The 16,989-nt window shown below is 60.7% G+C and overlaps 1 protein-coding gene across 1 annotated transcript in view; it reads right to left on the bottom strand.

The window, feature by feature from the left end:
* Positions 1-16,862, bottom strand: part of LOC138810748 (protein Wnt-3a) — a 41,625-nt gene extending 24,763 nt beyond the window's left edge. Inside the window, exon 1 of the mRNA XM_069997951.1 lies at positions 16,787-16,862. Within this exon, the coding sequence (XP_069854052.1) occupies positions 16,787-16,857 (71 nt within the window). The 5' untranslated portion in view covers positions 16,858-16,862. The remainder of the gene's footprint in view (positions 1-16,786) is intronic.
* Between the last annotated feature and the right edge of the window lie 127 nt (positions 16,863-16,989).

The raw sequence follows: 16,989 nt of genomic DNA, 5'->3' as shown, positions 1-16,989 counted from the left end.
TCTGTCTCTGGTCTTTCTCGGAGGAGGCACTTGCAGGTGGCAGCAGGTTGCTGACCTCTCCTGCGTGCCTCTGCTGGCAGGTCTGGGTGGCTCGAGTGACACTTGTCAGGAAGAAGGAAACCTTTCTGCCCAGAGTCCTGAGCGGCATGGGGGCCCAGGATCGGCACCCCTTGCCCGTGAGGATGACAGAGACGATGGGCAGGGCCAGGGGCCCCAGAGCTCAGACAGGGAGACTGGCCCAGGAAGGAAAGCGCCCAGAGCTCAGACAGGGGGCTGGACCAGGAAGGAAAGCGCCCAGAGCTCAGACAGGGGACTGGACCAGGAAGGAAAGCGCCCAGAGCTCAGACAGGGGGCTGGACCAGGAAGGAAAGCGCCCAGAGCTCAGACAGGGGGCTGGACCAGGAAGGAAAGCGCCCAGAGCTCAGACAGGGAGACTGGCCCAGGAAGGAAAGCGCCCAGAGCTCAGACAGGGGGCTGGACCAGGAAGGAAAGCGCCCAGAGCTCAGACAGGGGACTGGACCAGGAAGGAAAGCGCCCAGAGCTCAGACAGGGGGGTGGACCAGGAAGGAAAGCGCCCAGAGCTCAGACAGGGGGGTGGACCAGGAAGGAAAGCGCCCAGAGCTCAGACGGGGCTGGACCAGGAAGGGAAGCGCAGGTCGGCCTCACTGGCCGCGCTCAGCGGATGCTTTGCTCAGCGGATGCTTTGCCCGTCCCAAGTTCCCAGGTGTACCTCTGCAGGCCCACCTGCCCTTCACCTGCCTGCTTCCGTCCACCACACACATGAACCTCACCTTCTCCTCCCTTTCCATTCCTCAGCCCTCCGCCATCGTGTCCCAGGGCCTTCCCACGTGTGGAACTCTAACAGCACAAGGTTCCCTGGATCTCAGAAATACTCTTCAACAGTGAGTGTCACTCTGCTCTCTGCTGAGGGCTCCCTCCCGGTGTCTATGCCCCCCCTGCTGCTGACCTCCCTTCTCCTGCAAGCTTGGGCTCCTCCTGGGCTCAGAGATGTGACTTGGAGCACCAACCTCACAGGCAGTCATGAGTACAGCGAGCAGTTCAGAGAAGAGCCAAGCAGCTGGGCTGGGCAGCGCCCACCGGTGGGACAGGCGCTGCGTGGAGGGGTGCCAGAGCTGGGCAAGGCCTCGGGCTCTCCCACCCTCCTTGTCCCCAGCCCACCCCGCTCCTCTGCAGGAAGTACAGGACAGTGGGGAGGGGGGGGACAGTTAAGGCCAGTGTTTCTCAAACTGTGCACCTTGGAGAGCCCAGGAGTCTCAGCAGAAGTGCCTCAGGGGTCTGTGGGGAGGTGAAATGAGAGGATCAACACTTCAGCCTGGGGCTGGGAAGGTGGCTCAGTGGTAGAGCGCTTGCCTCGCATGCATGAGGCCCTGGGTTCGATTCCTCAGCACCACATAAGCAGAAAGAGCCGGAAGTGGCGCTGTGGCTCAAGTGGTGGAGCACTAGCCTTGAGCTGAAGAGCTGAGGGACAGCACCCAGGCCCAGAGTTCAGGCCCCACAACTGACAAAAAAACAAAACAAAAAACCCAACTTGGTCTGACCGAGACAGGAATTCTGGTTGGTTGTTTGCTCCCCATATGGGCAGACAGGCTCCCTGGTCTTTTTGCTTTAGTTTGTTTTTCCATGTTTTGCCTGGAGCAGCTATGTACTGTGATCCTCCCCCTGCTGCCTTTCGGGTGGCTGGATTACAAGCATGTGCTACCATGTCCAGCCCGGAGGCTTACTTATGAGTTATTATTAAGATGATATACAGAGGAGTTACCATTACATAAGTCAGGTAAAGAGTACATTTCTCTCTGGACATTATTGCCCCTTCCCCTGCTCTCTCCCAGTCTTTTCCTCCCATTCCTGTCCACAAGTTGCACAGTTCATTTTCAACAGCGTATGTAGTAAATGCCACTGCTGCATTCGTTCACCCTTTGTCTCTCCATGTACCCCCTAACCCCTCCCCAAAGACAGATAAATGACAAACAAGATGGGAAAGAACCTTGTTTTCATTTCCATAACTATAATTTTATATGACCAGAGCACAGAGACCTTGTGCCTTTGGGTCCCCTCTGATCTCTCTGTGGGAATGGGGGGCTTCCATTTTCAAGCAGGGATGAACAGTGGGGCACCCTCAGTAAGACTTCTCTGCTAGGCTCTGTCCTTCACTCATGCCCTAGCATGCTGCCCTTCTACCCGCTCCACAGAGAATGCTAGAAGGGGGTGGGCACGCGCGAGCCGTCGGTCATGGAGAAGGCCAATGTGTACATGAACCATACAACGGTGGCGGTGGTGGGAAGTGTACAGGATACACTAGCCTGAGTCAATTGTGAGGTATGGATATGGAGTTGTTTGCGGTCCAAGGTCTACATCTTTCCTGAATATCGTCAATGTTTCCCATGGAACATGGGGGGAAGAGCGTTTGCAAATTACCGCTCAAAGCTCAGATTGTTTCAGAAATGGTTTGTCTCACACTCTTGAGACCTGTTCTTTTCCTCTTCAGATCCTCATAGCTGCCAGGAAAGCAGGGAAGAGGCTGTCTGTTCATCTGTCTGTCATCTATAAGAGGGAACATGTTTACTCTTGGAATGGGTTTATTGACTTGGAGACTTTGAACAAGTGGAAAACAATCATTATTGGTTCAGAGAGAGAGAGAGAGACAGACAGACAGACAGACAGACAGACAGACACCCTGGTTTTCACTGTCCTCAAAGCAGGAACAGCCCAGGGCAGTGGCCAGTTCCAAAGGGCAGGTGGTCTCCACCATCACAGCCAAAGGCCAGGTCTCACAATGGTGGGGGCAGGGAGGTAAAATGGCAAGAGGGTGCTCTGCCCCAGCCCCAGAATCCTGCACCTCTGCAGACAGAGCCAGGCCAAGCCCGAGGAAGGTCAGGTCCTTTGCTCGGCTGGGCGGGGAAGAGTGCTTCCCAGGCGGGCAGGGCGGGAACTCCGGTCCACAGCCTCTTCCAGCGCCTTTCCTGGGTGCGCTGAGTCAGCTCCCCTGCTCCCCTTCCCAGGGCAGGCCTCTGCTCGCCATCTCCCAGGGCCACGGGCCGGGTGTGGACAACTCCAGCTGGACCCAACCAAGCCTTGCCGGATCCTTCCGGCTCAGCTCACGAAGGCCAGGGAGAGGGGCATGGCCCCTGCCTCCTTCATTCTCCCACCACCCAGGTGGTGGAAGTCCTGCGGGGGGAGAGCTGGGGGCTGGGGACAGGGCAGGGCCGATGGGGCTGACTAAGCCTTCAGATCTTAGAGGAGGCTGGACGAATCAACTGAGTTATTTTTTAAATCATATAAAAAGTCCTGACCGCCCAAAGACTGTCGCCCCCCTGGCCCTCCCCCTCAGGGCCTCCTGAGAACATCAGCACGTGGGAATGCGCGGGCAGCGACACCCGCAGCCGGAGAAATCCCCCGCGGAAAAGGGTGTGAGCCTTTCTCAGTCCACCAGTGCTCACGGCAGCAGGCGGCTCTGGGGGGCTTCCTGAAAAGGGGACCCCCGACGGTGCTTCATCCCACAGCTCCTATTTTTAGAGCAAGTTCTTAGGAAATACACGCAAAAACTGGGGGTGTCAGTGTTTGGCTGACTGCAGCACGCCAAGGAGGCTCCCCTGTTTTTTAAAAATGTGTCAGGAGCACCGAGAGAAAGTCCTGAGAGAAGAGGGACTCTGTGCACGATCCCTAACACACCAAGAGGAAGGGCAGGGAGCCACGCCGGATGAGCAGTCAGGATGATTCAGTAGATGCTGTTGCTTAATAGCAACTCAAGTGGAAACCAGACCAGCACAGGGTGAAGTCTTGCATGATCCAGAGCTCTGTCCACCAGGCCGCTTTATGTCCAGAAGGCACCAGTGACGAATAAACACGGTTAGAGGAACAGATGGAGTGACACATTTATGGTGAAAATGAAACTCCTGATTCAGTAATTTCCTGTTTTGTTTGTTGATTTCATTCTGTGGACAGGGATTGAATCCAGGGTCTTGTGCAGGCTAAATAAGTGTTCCACAATGGAGCTATACCTGAACCCTGTTTTTTATTTTATCTTTTTCTTTTTTTGTTGGTTGTGGGGCCTGAACTCTGGGCCTGGGCACTGTCCCTCAGCTCTTCAGCTCAAGGCTAGCACTCTACCACTTGAGCCACAGCGCCACTTCCGGCTTTTTCTGCTTATGTGGTGCTGAGGAATCGACCCAGGGCCTCATGCATGCAAGGCAAGCGCTCTAACACTGAGCCACCTTCCCAGCCCTCTCTTTCTCTTTTTTCATGGTACTTGGGTTCTGAATTCAGGGTAATGTCCATGCTCCCAGACTCTTCTTGCTTTACTTTTTCAGATAGAATCTCTGGGTTTTGTGTTTGTTTTTGTTTTTGCCCAGGGCTGGTGTCACACTGCCACCTTTCTACCTAAGCCTCTGACGCAGCTAGGATTCAGCCGCACAGCACCAACAGGATTACAGCCACACAGCACCAACAGTTAGGATTACAGCTGCACAGCACCAACAGCCAGAATTACAGCTGCACAGCACCATGCTACCTTATTGGCTGGGTTGGCCTTGAACTATAATCCTCCAAATCTCTGTCTCCTAATAGTTGTTATTACAGGCGTAAGCCACTACACCCCGCCCTAGACAAGACCTCTTCCTGTACACCAAGTCTGGCCTTAACCTTGTGATCCTCCTGCCTTTGTTTCCCAAGCTGTGAGGACAGACTGCAGACATGCAGCGCACACTCAGATAACTGCTTTGTATTAACACAGCAACAAGGGAACATGAGTACCGCGTAAGCATCCAGTACACGCAGAGTTCTTTGTACTACTATTACTCGCATCGAGAGTAGAAGTGGACGGGCTGGGAAGGTGGCTCAGTGGTAAAGCGCTTGCCTTGCATGCATGAGGCCCTGGGTTCAATTCCTCAGCACCACATAAGCAAAAAGAAAAAAGCCGGAAGTGGCTCAAGTGGTAGAGCGCTAGCCTTGAGCTGAAGAGCTGAGGGACAGTGCCCAGGCCCAGAGTTCAGGCCCCACGACTGGACCAAAAAAAAAAAAAAAGAGTAGAAGTGGAAAAATGGTTATAAAGACTAAGCCAACTGAACGGCTACAAGCATTGAGGACAAGCTTATGATTCAGAGGATCAATCCTTTACTCATCTCAGGCTCCACACCAACTGTCTGCCAGGATGAAAGGAACTACTGCCTTCTCGAGGTGATGGTTTGGAAACCACAGCTCTGGCGGTAGGGTGTCACCTCCATTTATAACTGCCACCTCCCTCAAGGTGAATGGAGTGAGAACAGCGCCTTGATCTGCTGTTCGTACTCTCCTGCACTCTTCCGCCACGGTCTGCATAGACAGTGCACACTGAGCTGCCTCTGCCCATTGCCTGTCCTGCACTGCGGGGCTCGCCAAGCCTACCACCTGTCAAGACTCCCAACTCCCCATCCTGAGCCCCAGAGCCATGCGTGGGATCCCTAAACTCCACCAGAATTTTCCAGACGGAAATTAAGGCCGACAATCTGATGGCAGAGGGGCCTGAAGACGAGGATTAGCCCCAACATGGCGAGAGGAGGAGGGGGGCAGAGTCTAGGTCCAGAGAGTGACTACAGAGCATGGGGGTGGGGGCTCCAAGCCACAGATGGTCACTAATCAGGGGCTCAGTCTTACAAATGCACAAAGTGACCTCTAACAATACAATGAATTTGAAGGCAAGCTGTTCCTAGCACTTTGATTTTAGCCTCTTGACGCCCAGAGCTGAGAATACAGATGTGCTACCTACTCCTAGTGAGCTATGAAAGGCCCTCAGTCTGTGAGTACTCACTCCACAGTGACAAGAACTAATAGGCTCACCCTCTCCCTTCCCCCCATTCATAATGGATTGTTCTCACCCTCCCCTGAGTTCTAGCACCCTCTGAGCTTCTCAGGCCCCCAGGAAAAAGAAAAGCATCTCTCAGGGGTGCCATTTCTCAGAGCTCCAGGGAGAGCACCCTCCCGTCAGCTCAGCCCTGCAGCCCTGCCTCCTGCCCTCAGAGCCTTCTTCCCACAGGGAGCCTTCCTGAGATACATCTGTGACTTCAAACTCCCCGGCTCTGGCCACTGGCTACTGCCCAGAGGCTTACCTCCCCATCTCCCACGTGAGCAGCAGGAGAAGCTCATGGATGACCCATTCACGGGCCCCATCCATAATTCCCTTCAACCATACAACCTGCACAGGCACAGTTCAGAGCCTCCTGGAATAGGAGGCCAAGGCTTGGAGAGAAGATTCCAGGATGTAGTCCCATCCAGAGTCCCTTCTGCACAGTTTTAAGATCCCACAAAGCCTTTAAAATATATTAAGGGGCTGGGAAGGTGGCTCAGTGGTAGAGCGCTTGCTGTACATGCGTGAGGCCCTGGGTTCGATTCCTCAGCACCACCTCAACAGAAAAAGCTGGAAGTGGCGCTGTGGCTCAAGTGGTAAAGAGCTCACCTTGAGCTGATGAGCTTAGAGACAGCGCCCAGGTCTACAGTTCAAGCCCATGACCGACATACATACATACATACATAATTAAGCTGCCGTTCATGCAAAATGGCATACAGGAGCGAGTTCAACACAAATGACATGTGTAAAAGAGCATCTGTGAGCCTCTAACCCACGAGGAAGCGCACATCACATCACAAGGCCGACCTGTCTCCTAGCTACAGAGCGCCGCGTCCATCAAGGCCAGTCTTCACGAGTGTGGTAGCCACGACCAGCAGACCTAGTCTTTCCTCCAGAATGGACTTGCTCTAGACACGCTGCTGAGGATCCCAGAGCCCCGTCACTGAACTGGAGCAGAGCCTTCCCAGCGACCCCAGACCCAACAGCACCACTGGATTCCGAGGGAGCTTTTAGCTCAGATGCTCCAAGATTCCAAATACATCCAGTGGACAAGAAACCTTTTATTTTTCTTTGCCTGTCCTGGGGCTTGAACTCAGGGCCTGGGCATGGTCCCTGAACTTCTTCTGCTTGAAGCTAGCGCTCTACCATTTGAGCCACAGCGCCACTTCTGGCTTTTTCTGTGTATGTGGTACTGAGGAATTGAACCCAGGGCTTCATGCACGCTAGGCAAGTGCTCTGCCACGGAGCCACATCCCCAGCCCGACAAGGACCCTTTTAAGGTAAGTCTTAACGCAAAGTGTGTCTGCCCTTCACAGTCTCTCCTGATTCCTTCCATCTGATTCTCCCAGGAGTCGGCCAGGAGACATCCCCCTAGAGGTCATGAACCCCCACACTGGCCACTGGAAGTCCTAAGGATCCTACCAAGGGCAAAGTTGATCACACAGGGAGGACAGTGCTGAGCAGGGGAAGGGACCGATGTGCCCTGGGCCCTGGCAGTGGACCCGTCGAGTAGCTGAACCCTGCACTTTGTCCTGTCCAGTGAGAACTCATTAGACCTCTGGTGCCCCCCCTGAGCTCCCACCTGAGTTCCTTGGGGCACCTGGTAGATGTTCTAACCTCTCCTTCACTCACGGCGCACACAAATTCCACACAGCTGTGCCAATCAGTGTCCAGACAGGGACAGCGGGCCCTTACTTAAGGCCACCAGGAAGGATCCAGACAGGGACAGCGGGCCCTTACTTAAGGCCACCATGAAGGACCCTGGAATCCGGGCTCAGGCTACACCGCTGCCTTTTGCCCAGGTGAATGTTGGGAATGAGAGATCCTCTCTGTGCAATGAGTCATTGCCTGGCCAGGCCCCAGAGCTCTGCCCCTCACTGGACCACAGTGAGGTCTGGAACTTGCCTAGGCAGGGAGGACAGCAGGACAGCAGGACAGGGAGGACAGCAGGACAGGAAGGACAGCAGGACAGGGGGAACAGCAGGACAGGAGGGACAGCAGGACAGGGAGGACAGCAGGACAGGAAGGACAGCAGGACAGGGAGGACAGCAGGACAGGGGGAACAGCAGGACAGGTGGGACAGCAGGACAGGGAGGACAGCAGGACAGGGGGAACAGCAGGACAGGAGGGACAGCAGGACAGGGAGGACAGCAGGACAGGGAGGACAGCAGGACAGGGAGGACAGCAGGACAGGAAGGACAGCAGGACAGGAGGGACAGCAGGACAGGAGGGACAGCAGGACAGGAGGGACAGCAGGACAGGTAGGACAGCAGGACAGGAAGGACAGCAGGACAGGAGGGACAGCAGGACAGCAGGGACAGGTAGGACAGCAGGACAGGTAGGACAGCAGGACAGCAGGACAGGAAGGACAGGAGGGACAGCAGGACAGGTAGGACAGCAGGACAGGTAGGACAGCAGGACAGGTGGGACAGCAGGACAGGAGGAACAGCAGGACAGGAGGGACAGCGGGACAGCAGGACAGGAGGGACAGCAGGACAGGAGGGACAGGGAGGACAGCAGGACAGGAGGGACAGCAGGACAGGAGGGACAGCAGGACAGGAGGGACAGGGAGGACAGCAGGACAGGAGGACAGGAGGGACAGGGAGGACAGCAGGACAGGGAGGACAGCAGGACAGGAAGGACAGCAGGACAGGAAGGACAGCAGGACAGGAGGGACAGCAGGACAGGTGGGACAGCAGGACAGGAAGGACAGCAGGACAGGAGGGACAGCAGGACAGGTAGGACAGCAGGACAGGTAGGACAGCAGGACAGGAAGGACAGCAGGACAGGAAGGACAGCAGGACAGGAGGGACAGCAGGACAGGTGGGACAGCAGGACAGCAGGACAGGAAGGACAGCAGGACAGGAGGGACAGCAGGACAGGAGGGACAGCAGGACAGGTGGGACAGCAGGACAGGTAGGACAGCAGGACAGCAGGACAGCAGGACAGCAGGACAGGAAGGACAGCAGGACAGCAGGGACAGGGAGGACAGCAGGGACAGGGAGGACAGCAGGACAGGGAGGACAGCAGGACAGGAGGGACAGCAGGACAGGTAGGACAGCAGGACAGGTAGGACAGCAGGACAGGAAGGACAGCAGGACAGGAGGGACAGCAGGACAGGAGGGACAGCAGGACAGGTAGGACAGCAGGACAGGTAGGACAGCAGGACAGCAGGACAGGAAGGACAGCAGGACAGCAGGACAGGAAGGCCCTGCCCAGCCTCGGAGGAGCTGGGAGCCAGGGCCGCCCTAACTGCACCCATTTCTCTGCACCTGGCCTCTGTGATTCACCCTGTGAGGAATTTATTCCCTTCCCCTCTCCCGGCCAGCCCTGTGGGGGTCAGCGTCCCCGCAGGCTCTACCTTCCACTTTGAGCTGCCACCTGGTTGAACTGCTAGACTTTAGCTGCAGGATCCCTTGCCCTCTCCCCTAACCTCCCCCTCCTCCCCCCCCCAAAAAAAAGCCGAGTATTTCAAGTGGAGTGCCACTCCTTGTTCCCGAGAGGTCCTGCTTAGTCCTGCTCCAAGGCTTTCTCTGGAAGCTCGACGTTGGAGTCACCGCCCATGCAACAGAGAGGGCCAGGTGAGGAGACGGTGGCACGGGCACCATCTGAAGGGCTCGGAGGTGCAGAGATGTTTAACAGCTGACGCAAGCCTCCACAGCAGAGCTGGATTTGTATCCGTGAGTAAATTCAAAACAACCTGCACCAATGAAAAGGCTTGTGTGATGTCACTCATACTGTCTTGCCTTCGTTTTCGTGCACGCTGCTAGTTTTCTCTTTGGATCACTGTATTCACAGGAGTCCATTGCCTTCCGTGTGGAGCATGCAGAATGCTGTTTTGGAAAGCAGCCCTGTCCTTAGACGCATGGTTTCAGGCTGTGGTCAGGGCCACGTGAGCCACGCCCATAGCCCACAGCACTAATGGTTTTCCTCCCTCCTCCTTCCCCTGCTCCTGCTGAAAGACTGGGCGACTGGCCAGGGATACAGCAGAGACGCTGGCTGTGACATGCAGGGGAAGAAAGGCTGGCCCAGGACGCTGAGCAGGCAGCCTGGGCCCGCACCGGCCTCTCTGGGCCAAGGGCTTCCAGCTCCTGTTTGGCTTCATGTGAATTTTACTGTCTTTGTATCACGAGATTGGCTCCACAATTACCAGTGCCCAGGGACCGAGGTGAAGGGCAAAGGACGGGCGCCACCCCGCTGGGCTTTTACCACACTCTGGCCGTGGGGGTCTTGGCCCTCTGGAGCCTCTCCCCGAGCCAGTCATCAGAGGACTGGCAGCTCTTGGGTTTCTTGTTGCACAAAAATCTGGCAGCGTCGACGTGCTCTGTGCAAGCACATTTCCTGGGGGAACTCCAGGAGCAAGCGGGGGACCCTGCTTGCTTGTGTGGGGCTGCGGGTGGGGCTCTTCAGGGAGAGGCCTGGGCAGCGGGGCGGCATTCTGCTGTGCTGGGGATGAGCCCAGGCTCCCGCACTACCACTCGCTGGCTGGCTGTAGCATCCTTCCTCACCACAGCCTGCCCTGGCCCTCACTTCCCTGTCTACACAGAGGTGGCCAGAATGTACTCTATGCAAGGGTCAAGGAGCGGGAGGAGGTGTGGCCAGGCTGTCGTCCACTCCATGGCCCCCAGCACTTCACCGCTCCCAGGAGCAGGTGACACACAGCTGCCAGGCCCTGGAAGCCGATCCCTCCAGGAAGCACTGTGTGCCCGTGGCCCTGCGCTTGCCTCTCTGGGACCCTTTGGCCCTTGGACACCTCCTGCTTGACTGTCTGGGGCAGAAGGTGCCTCGCTCATCTTCTCTGCCCTTTGCTGGCACGGACCCAGGCACAGTAAGCAGAGTCAGACACAGGCAGGCCACGGCGGCCCTGCCAAGGCCCCAAGGGAACAAGGAGTATCTGCGGGGCGGGAGGGGCTGGCATTGCCAGGCCTCTGCGTATCCATCTGGTCCCAAACCACTGAGCCCAGGCTCTCTCCATAGGCAAGAGGAAGCGTCTTTCCTAAGACCGGAGTGCAGAGCTATTTGGCTCTCAGCAGAAGACCCGAGCTGTCCTTTCTGGAAGGGGGCTATCTGGAGCCACTTGGATAAAGGGCTGCTTGCTTGGCTGAGACCCCAAAGTTCTGGTGTCTCTTCCCATGGGTGGCATCTCCAGAGATGGGAGCCACAGCCCTTGGAGGTGGGGACGGGTCCGCAGTCCCCGCGCTGGCTGCAAGGCCCTGTCTGAAGCCCCCCAGCCAGCGCCCGCCCCGCCCCACGGGACAGCAGGATTACTGACACATACTTTGAGCGAGTCCCGGCAGGCAGGGAGGCTCCCGTGCCCTGCTGGCGGCCATGTATCTGCCAGCTTCTCTGGGCAGCAGCTGCACGTTTCTCTGGTGAAGGAATGTGGAAGCACCAATGTATCAGACACCTCCGGGGTGCCACCTGGGAAGCCTGGGAGGGAGACCGAGGCAGAGGCAGAGGCCAGGTCCCTTCTGGCCTCAGGGCTGGGAACTTGTCTAGCAAGGAGACAAGGGAGCGGTGAAAACACTTGCTTGTGTCTTTGTGGCCCTCACTCAGGAGCAGGGTCTGGTTTTCATAGGAAAGACCCTGCCCCATGCACTTGCTTAGCATGATTAGCCGTGGAAGGCCAGGAAGGAGAGTAAATGAAGTCCTCTTACTGATGGAGGTGCAGGGATGCTGGCCCCTGTGTCTTTGGGGAGGGACAGGTGCCCTGTGACAAGCCAGGCCCCCCGTGGGGGCCAGAGGACTGCACTTCTGCTCTGAGTCAGCCCAGGAAGCTCCACAAGTGTCCTCTGTGTCTGACAGCTTACCATCAAATCAAATTTTCTTGGACCGCGCCTTGCGATATTTGGAGTAATTTTGGTGGGGCTTTGCGGAGAGTACTGCTCCTGTCGGGTGTGGGACCACGCTGCTCCACCTGCATCTGTAGCCGTCCCTTCTCTGCCTCTTCTCGGTGGCACACCATCTCTCAGGTAGCAATACTGGCATCACCTTGGCTCCTAGGAAACCTGTTTTCTATGCGGTGCTCAGTGGGCCTCCTCTCCTGTTCCATCACCGACAAGGTTCTCTTCCAGCCTCTGAAACCACACAGATGTCACATCCTCCTTCCCCAAAGGCCTTTTTAGGATTCCAAACACCTCATCTCCTGGAACTTTTTCCATTTTTTTTTTTTCAGAACAGAAACAAGTGCAAAAGTCCAGAAACAAAATTCAGAGGGCAGTAGTCTGTGGAAGGACTCTGCTTACGCACGGAGTGATCTCAGGCTGGCCAGCAGGTATCAAGGGTGTTTTAAACTAGTTAGAGAAGAATTTGGCTTGTTGGTGTTTTTTTTTTTTTTTTTTTTTTTTTGCAATTTACAAACTTTTATTACAAAATACATTTTAAAAAATTGGAGCACCAAGCTGCTATGATGTCATGAGCTGCTATGATGTCACAAGCCCCCATGGCCACCTTATTCTACTTTTGATTTCTTTCTGGACACGTGATTAATCACTTACAGAGGAGCCCTGACCATGGTGCCTGTCTGGAGGCAGCAAACGTGAGTTCTACTTTTGATGTCCATGAAGTTGGTGGAACTGCAGGAGACTGGTACTGTCCACTCCCACGGTCCAGGGGGACCCAGGAGAAGCACGGTCATCAGTCCTCCCTGGACTGAATTCATTGTGATTTTGCTGACTATCCTCCAGCGTCCTGCTTAAAAGCCTGGAAGACTTAGGACCACGAGACAGAAAGTCATTTAAAACAGAGGAACAGGTATCATCAAGGCCAAAGAAGCAGAAGATCATCCAATGGGGAGGACAGAGTCCCCCTTAGCTCCTTGCGGGTATCAGCAGCAGGGGCAGGAAGAGATGGGGGAGGTATACTTTGTGTCCTGAGAGGCGTTAGCCAAGGACCAGGGTAGTAGATAAGACTGGTGGCTTTGTGACAAGGTTTTTGGTGTGGAATAATCCTGTGACTGTTTCTGATAGTGCCCTGCCTGTATAACTGATTGCTGGCAGTTCATCTCAGCGGTTCTGAAATTCTCAGCACTGCTAGTGGGGAGGTCAGCTTAGGGTTTTGATTTGCTTCCCTTTGCGAATCTTATTTGCTGGCTACTGACCTTACCAACCTGGGAAGTGGTGTAAGACAGAGAGACAGAGAAATTGAGAGAGATCAAGGAAAACAGAGCAAGAGATGGAGAGAAAAACAGACAGAAGCAGAGACCATGAGAGACAGACAGAAACCAACAAAAATCAAGAGAGACAGAGACTGAGAGTTGGTAAGAACACAGAGAAAGGGGTAGAGAAAGACAAAGACAGAAAGATGCCAGACAAAGAGGGAGGGAAAGAGGAGGAAGGAAAAGAGAGAGGGAAACTAGCTCTTGAAGTCAGGGCCCCTGGATCTGTGGTCTGGCAAGCCCCGCTATCTGCTGCACCTTTTCTGGGTCCTTGGGGCCGCCAGGCCCTGCTCAGCTCACCTTCCTTGGCCTTCTCTTCTGTTCCACTCTAAACCCACCCTCTGCTCATCATGGTCGCCTCCTGAATCTCGCATCAGGAGCCTCACAGCCACCTTTCCACAGTCTCTTGCACGCCCAGCAGTCGGGCGGAACGGACCCAAGGAGGCAGTCTGTCTGTGAGGGCGTGGAGGCCGTGGAGGCTGCGCTGGAGGGCAAGAAGCAGAACAGCGTTTGCACGGTCAGGGACCGGCTTGCTGCGATCAGCACGCAGGCTGGGGGAGCCTTGGGAGGGCGGACGGCCTTCCTGACAGGCCAGGGGAGGGGTCCTGGTCAGGAAAGAGCCACCCTGGGGTCTACTCTCTTTTAGGGGAGAGTCAAGAAATGCAAGTGGCAGTAAGCGAAAGGGGCATCGTCCAGAGGATGGCAGGGATGGAGGCCTGGAGATTGGCCTGGGGCAGAGGGTGGGGCAGTCAGGGCCGGCCTCTGGGCCCTGGCTGACACGGGGCAGGTGATAGGATGCGGTCAGCAGGACGGAGTGGCAGTGACCCGGTGGGGAGGAGGGCGGGTGTGCTGGGCCCCACACGTCTCTGTTCACGCTCTCAGAGAAAGAGCACTGGACAAGGAGCCAGGCAGTGCGGCTCACACCGGCCCTTGTAGCTGCTCGGGAGGGCGGCGGCGGAAAGGCCCATGAGGTTCTTCTAGTCACCCCAGGCCGACCTGGAGTGCCGGCCCCCAGCACAACGCCCGGGCTGTGCCAGGCCCTGAGTTCGAGGCCCCGCCCGGCCGCGGGACTGGACTGGGAGGGAGAGGCAAAGGGGGCGGGAGAGGAAAAGGGGGGAGGCGCCCGGTCCAGGCCCGCCCCGCCGCCTGCTCCGCCCGCCCGGCCGCCAGGGCCGCCAGGGCCGCCTGATCAGTTGTGACCTCACTGTGGTGGGAACGGGATCCCCGGCACCCCCCAACCCCGCGCCCCGGCACCACGTCCCCCGGCACCCCCAACCCCGCGCCCCGGCCCCCGCCCCGCGCCCCGGCCCCCGCCCCGCGCCCCGGCACCCCCAACCCCGCGCCCCGGCCCCCGCCCCGCGCCCCGGCACCCCCAACCCCGCGCCCCGGCACCACGTCCCCCGGCACCCCCAACCCCGCGCCCCGGCCCCCGCCCCCGCCCCGCGCCCCGGCACCCCCAACCCCGCGCCCTGGCCCCCGCCCCGCGCCCCGGCCCCCGCCCCGCGCCCCGGCACCCCCAACCCTGCGCCCCGGCACCCCCAACCCCGCGCCCCGGCACCACGTCCCCCGGCACCACGCCCGAGCCCCGGCACCCCCCGCGCCCCAGTACCCCCCCGCCCCGGCACCCCCCCGCCCCGGCACCCCCCCCGCGCCCCAGTACCCCCCCACCCCGGCACCCCCCCCCGCGCCCCAGTACCCCCCCCCAGCGCCCCGGCACCACGTCCCCCGGCCCCCCCCCCCGTCCCCCGCCCCGCTCCGGGCTCACCGGGCTCACCGCGCCCCGCCCCCGGTTCACCCGCACCCCGCGCCTCACTGCGGACCCCCGGGGCCCGCGCTCCCCTCCCGCCGGCCTCCGCCCCGGGCGCCCCGACTTCAAAAGCCCACGGCTCTCGAGCCGCTTCCGGAGGAGGCCGGCGGGGTTCGGGGACGAGGGACGGGGGGGGGGGACGAGGGACGGGGGGGACGAGGGACGGGGGGGACGAGGAGGGGACGGGGGACGAGGGACGGGGGGGACGAGGCGGGGGGGACGAGGGACGGGAAGGGGACGGGGCGGGGGGGACGAGGGACGGGGGGACGAGGGACGGGGGGGAGGGGACGAGGGACGGGGGGACGAGGCGGGGACGGGGCGGGGGGGGGACGAGGCGGGGGGGACGAGGGACGGGGAGGGGACGGGGTGGGGGGGACGAGGGACGGGGAGGGGACGGGGCGGGGGGAGCCGTGGGGCGGGCGGCTTCATTTCTGGGAGGGCAGGTGAAATAGAAACAGCCAATTAAGGAGGCGGAGGGTGGGGGTGGCCGTGGGGGTGGCCGTGGGGGTGTCCGGTGGGGTGGCTGTTGGGGGGGCGGTGGGGTGGCCGTGGGGGTGTCCGGTGGGGGGCGGTGGGTGTCCGGTGGGGTGTCCGGTGGGGGGCGGTGGGGTGTCCGGTGGGGTGGCTGTTTGGGGGGCGGTGGGGTGTCCGGTGGGTGTCCGGTGGGGGGCGGTGGGGTGTCCGGTGGGGGGCGGTGGGGTGGTCAGCCGGCAGGGTGGCCGGTGCCGAGAAGTCCCGCGCGCTCTGCGTCCAGCCCCGGTGCCCAGGACGCCCTTCCCGCCCAGGGCGACGCTTCTGGGGGGAAAGGGGAGGCGGGACGGCGCGGGCCGGGTCCCGGGCGCCCCCCCCTCCCGCCCTGTCCTCCCCTCCGCGCCGCGTGGCCGGTCCGCGGCCGCTGCGGGGGGCGGGCTCGTCCCGGCCGGCCTGGGCCCGGGCAGGGCGGGGACCGAGAGGAGGGCGCGGCCCCGTTCCCTTCCCCGCCCGCCCGCCCGGGGCGCACCGAGGGCGCACGCGGCGGGCAGCGCGGGGCCCGGGCGAGGGTGGCGCGCCCGTGCGGGGCCGCGCGGGACCCCCGGCCGACGGGACGGAGATGGCCGGCGGGGCGGCGGGGCGCGGACGGCGGGGACGCGGGCGGCGGGGCGGCTCCTCCCGCGCCCAGGAATGCGCGGCGGCGGCTCTAATTAGAAGCCTGGCGCGGGAGCGGGCCCGCGGGGCTCCGGGAGGCGCGGCCCGGCTCCGCGCGGCCCCGGGCGCTCGGCGAGGCCGCGCTCCGCGGCAGGTGCCGCGCGGGGTCTCGGGCCCGGCCCGCCGTCGGGGCCGCGCCCCACCGACCCCCCCCCCCCGGCCCGCGGCCCCGCTCCCCTCCGGAGCCACCTCGGAGGAGAAGGTATTATCGGCTCAGACGCGCGGCTCGCCCCTTCCCTCCGCGTCCTGCGCGCGATCCCGGGCGGGCCGTCGGGGAGCGCTCCCGGGCGGGGCGCGGGCTGCGTGCGGAGGCCTCCGGCCCGCCGGGGCCCCGCGCCGCGGCCCGGGCTGCGCGTGGGGGCCGTCCCGCGTCGGGATCGCGGCCCGCCGGCTCCTGCTCCCCTCGGCCGTGCACCGGAGGCCCGAGGGCGGAGGCCTCCGTCTACCGAGCCGAGCGGGCCTCGCCGCCCCGCGCGCGCCGCGGTCTGAGGCCGCCGCTGCCCCCCTCGGGGAGGGGGAGGCGCGGGCTTCCCGAGGGGCGCGCGGGGCTCCCAGCCCCGACGGCCGGGAGCCGCGGTCGGCTCGGAGCGGATCGGGGCGCCCCGCGCGCCCGGCCGTCTTTACGTAACCGCGCGGAGCTGTTGGGTCTTGTCTGAGGGCTGCGCGTGTGCGCGCGCGCGCGTGTGCGCGAGGGCCGGTGCCCCGGAGCCGCCCCCGCCGCTCGCCGCGCGGCCCCACGCCCCGCCGCTCCCCGCCGCCGCCGGGCCCGGGCGCCCGCCACGCACCCCTCCCCACTCACCACCAGATCGGGTAGCTGCCCAGCGCCTGCCTCAGGCCGCAGAGCACCACGAAGTATCCGAGCGCGGCCATCGCGGGCCGACGCGGGCGCGGGGCGCGGGGCTCGCGTGTGTGCGCGAGTGTGCGCGGCGCGCGGGCTCCGGGGCGGCGCTGCGCCAGGTGGGCCGGCGGCCGGGCGGCGGGCCGAGGCCCGGGGCGGCGGGG

Source organism: Dipodomys merriami, unplaced genomic scaffold, assembly GCF_024711535.1.
Source record: "Dipodomys merriami isolate MVZ:Mamm:240054 unplaced genomic scaffold, mDipMer1.0.p SCAF_508, whole genome shotgun sequence".
Classification (NCBI taxonomy): domain Eukaryota; kingdom Metazoa; phylum Chordata; class Mammalia; order Rodentia; family Heteromyidae; genus Dipodomys; species Dipodomys merriami.
The sequence above is the reverse complement of the archived record's forward strand: the minus strand, read 5'-3'. Positions and strand labels throughout refer to the sequence as shown.